The sequence below is a fragment of the Eimeria mitis genome, genomic scaffold (assembly GCF_000499745.2).
Source record: "Eimeria mitis Houghton genomic scaffold, Emh_scaff3052, whole genome shotgun sequence".
Taxonomy (NCBI): domain Eukaryota; phylum Apicomplexa; class Conoidasida; order Eucoccidiorida; family Eimeriidae; genus Eimeria; species Eimeria mitis.
This window is the reverse complement of record NW_013571399.1, coordinates 1-1,387: the sequence shown is the minus strand read 5'-3', so window position 1 is coordinate 1,387 and position 1,387 is coordinate 1. Positions and strand designations below refer to the sequence as shown.

The 1,387-nt window shown below is 45.3% G+C and overlaps 1 protein-coding gene across 1 annotated transcript in view; it reads left to right on the top strand.

Moving 5' to 3' along the window:
• EMH_0061760 (kinesin motor domain cointaining protein, putative) overlaps window positions 1–786 on the top strand; it is a gene marked incomplete at both ends in the record, with an annotated part of 1,564 nt that extends 778 nt beyond the window's left edge. Inside the window, one exon of the mRNA XM_013497961.1 lies at window positions 143–786. Coding sequence (XP_013353415.1) covers window positions 143–786 — 644 coding nt within the window. The remainder of the gene's footprint in view (window positions 1–142) is intronic.
• Between the last annotated feature and the right edge of the window lie 601 nt (window positions 787–1,387).

Genomic DNA, 1,387 nt, shown 5'->3' with positions numbered 1-1,387 from the left:
TCTATGTAACTCGTCTACGTTGCCTGCGTCTCTCACATTCCCTTGTTGGCTACATCTCATATTCGCTAGAGTTTAGGGTTTACGGTGTAGGGTTTAGGGTTTAGGGTTTAGGGTTTAGGGTTTAGGGTTTGAGTGTGTGCAGCGCCCGACTGGAGCAGCGTTCCCCACATAACTTTGCTAACAGAAGACCCGCTGCTGTCTGGGTCTTTGTCTTTTAAACTACCAGCAGCACCAGAGAAGCTAACAGTAGGAAAGAAAGAAGGAGACAAGTGTCCCCTTGTGTGTCTCTCTGGCTCTGGCTTATCGCATAACCACTGCTACCTGCAGCTAGAGCAGCAGCAGCAGGAGGGGGAGACAGGAGAAGGAGACAGTGCAGCAGCTCTTTATGTTTTAGATGGAGCAGGAAATACATTTGTTAATGGAAAAGAGACAGAAAAAGGAGAAAAAATTAAACTACATTCTGGCGATAGAGTTGTGATAGGCCAGAACTATGTTTTCCTTGTTTTTATCCCATCAACAAAAACAGAAAAAGAAACAGAAACAGAAACAACAGAAGCAAAAGAAGGAGAAACATATAAAGCAAAAGGACAAACAAGAGAAGAACTCCTCTCTTACTTTACTTATGATGTATGCATGCAAGAGCTCGCATGCAACCAGGGGACTGTCTCCGGCATGGAGGAGACACAGCAGCAGATGCAAAAGGAGACAATGCAGCGAACGCAGTATAAACAAAAACTACAAGAGGCCCAGCAAGCCCTACAGAAACAAAAAGAAGTAAATAAATAAATAAATAAATAAACGATAGAGTAAACAAATAATAATAAATAAAAGAATAGAAAGAAATAATAGAAAGAAACAAATTAAAACAAACACAGCAGCAGATGCAAAAGGAGACACTGCAACAAACTCAGTATAAAAAAAACTATAAGAGAGCTCACCCCGTGCTGCTGCTCATAAAACAGCAAAAGCAGCTACTGCTCTTGCTGAACTTGCTGCTGAAACTGCTGCTGCTGCTGCTGTAGCTGCTGCTGCTGCTGCTGTAGCTTCTGCTGCTCTTGCTGCTGCTGTTGCGGTAGCTGCTGCTGCTGATGCTGCTGCCTGTACTGCTGCTTCACCTGCTACTGCTCTTGCTACTAAAGCTGCGCTACTGCTGCTGTTGCCGTTGCTGCTGTTGTTGCTGTTGCTGCTGCTGCTGCTGCTGCACTATAGGAGTACGAAGCTAAGCTGCAGGAGCTGCAGCAGCAAGCAGACGAGGGGCAGCTGGCGCGGGCTCGCGAGGAGTTTATGTTGGAGCAGAAGAAGCTGGAGACAAGAAAAAGAGAAATAGAAATAGAAGAGCTGAAAAGGAGACAGGCAGAAGGAGACCTTCTCCAGCTTAACGAGCAAC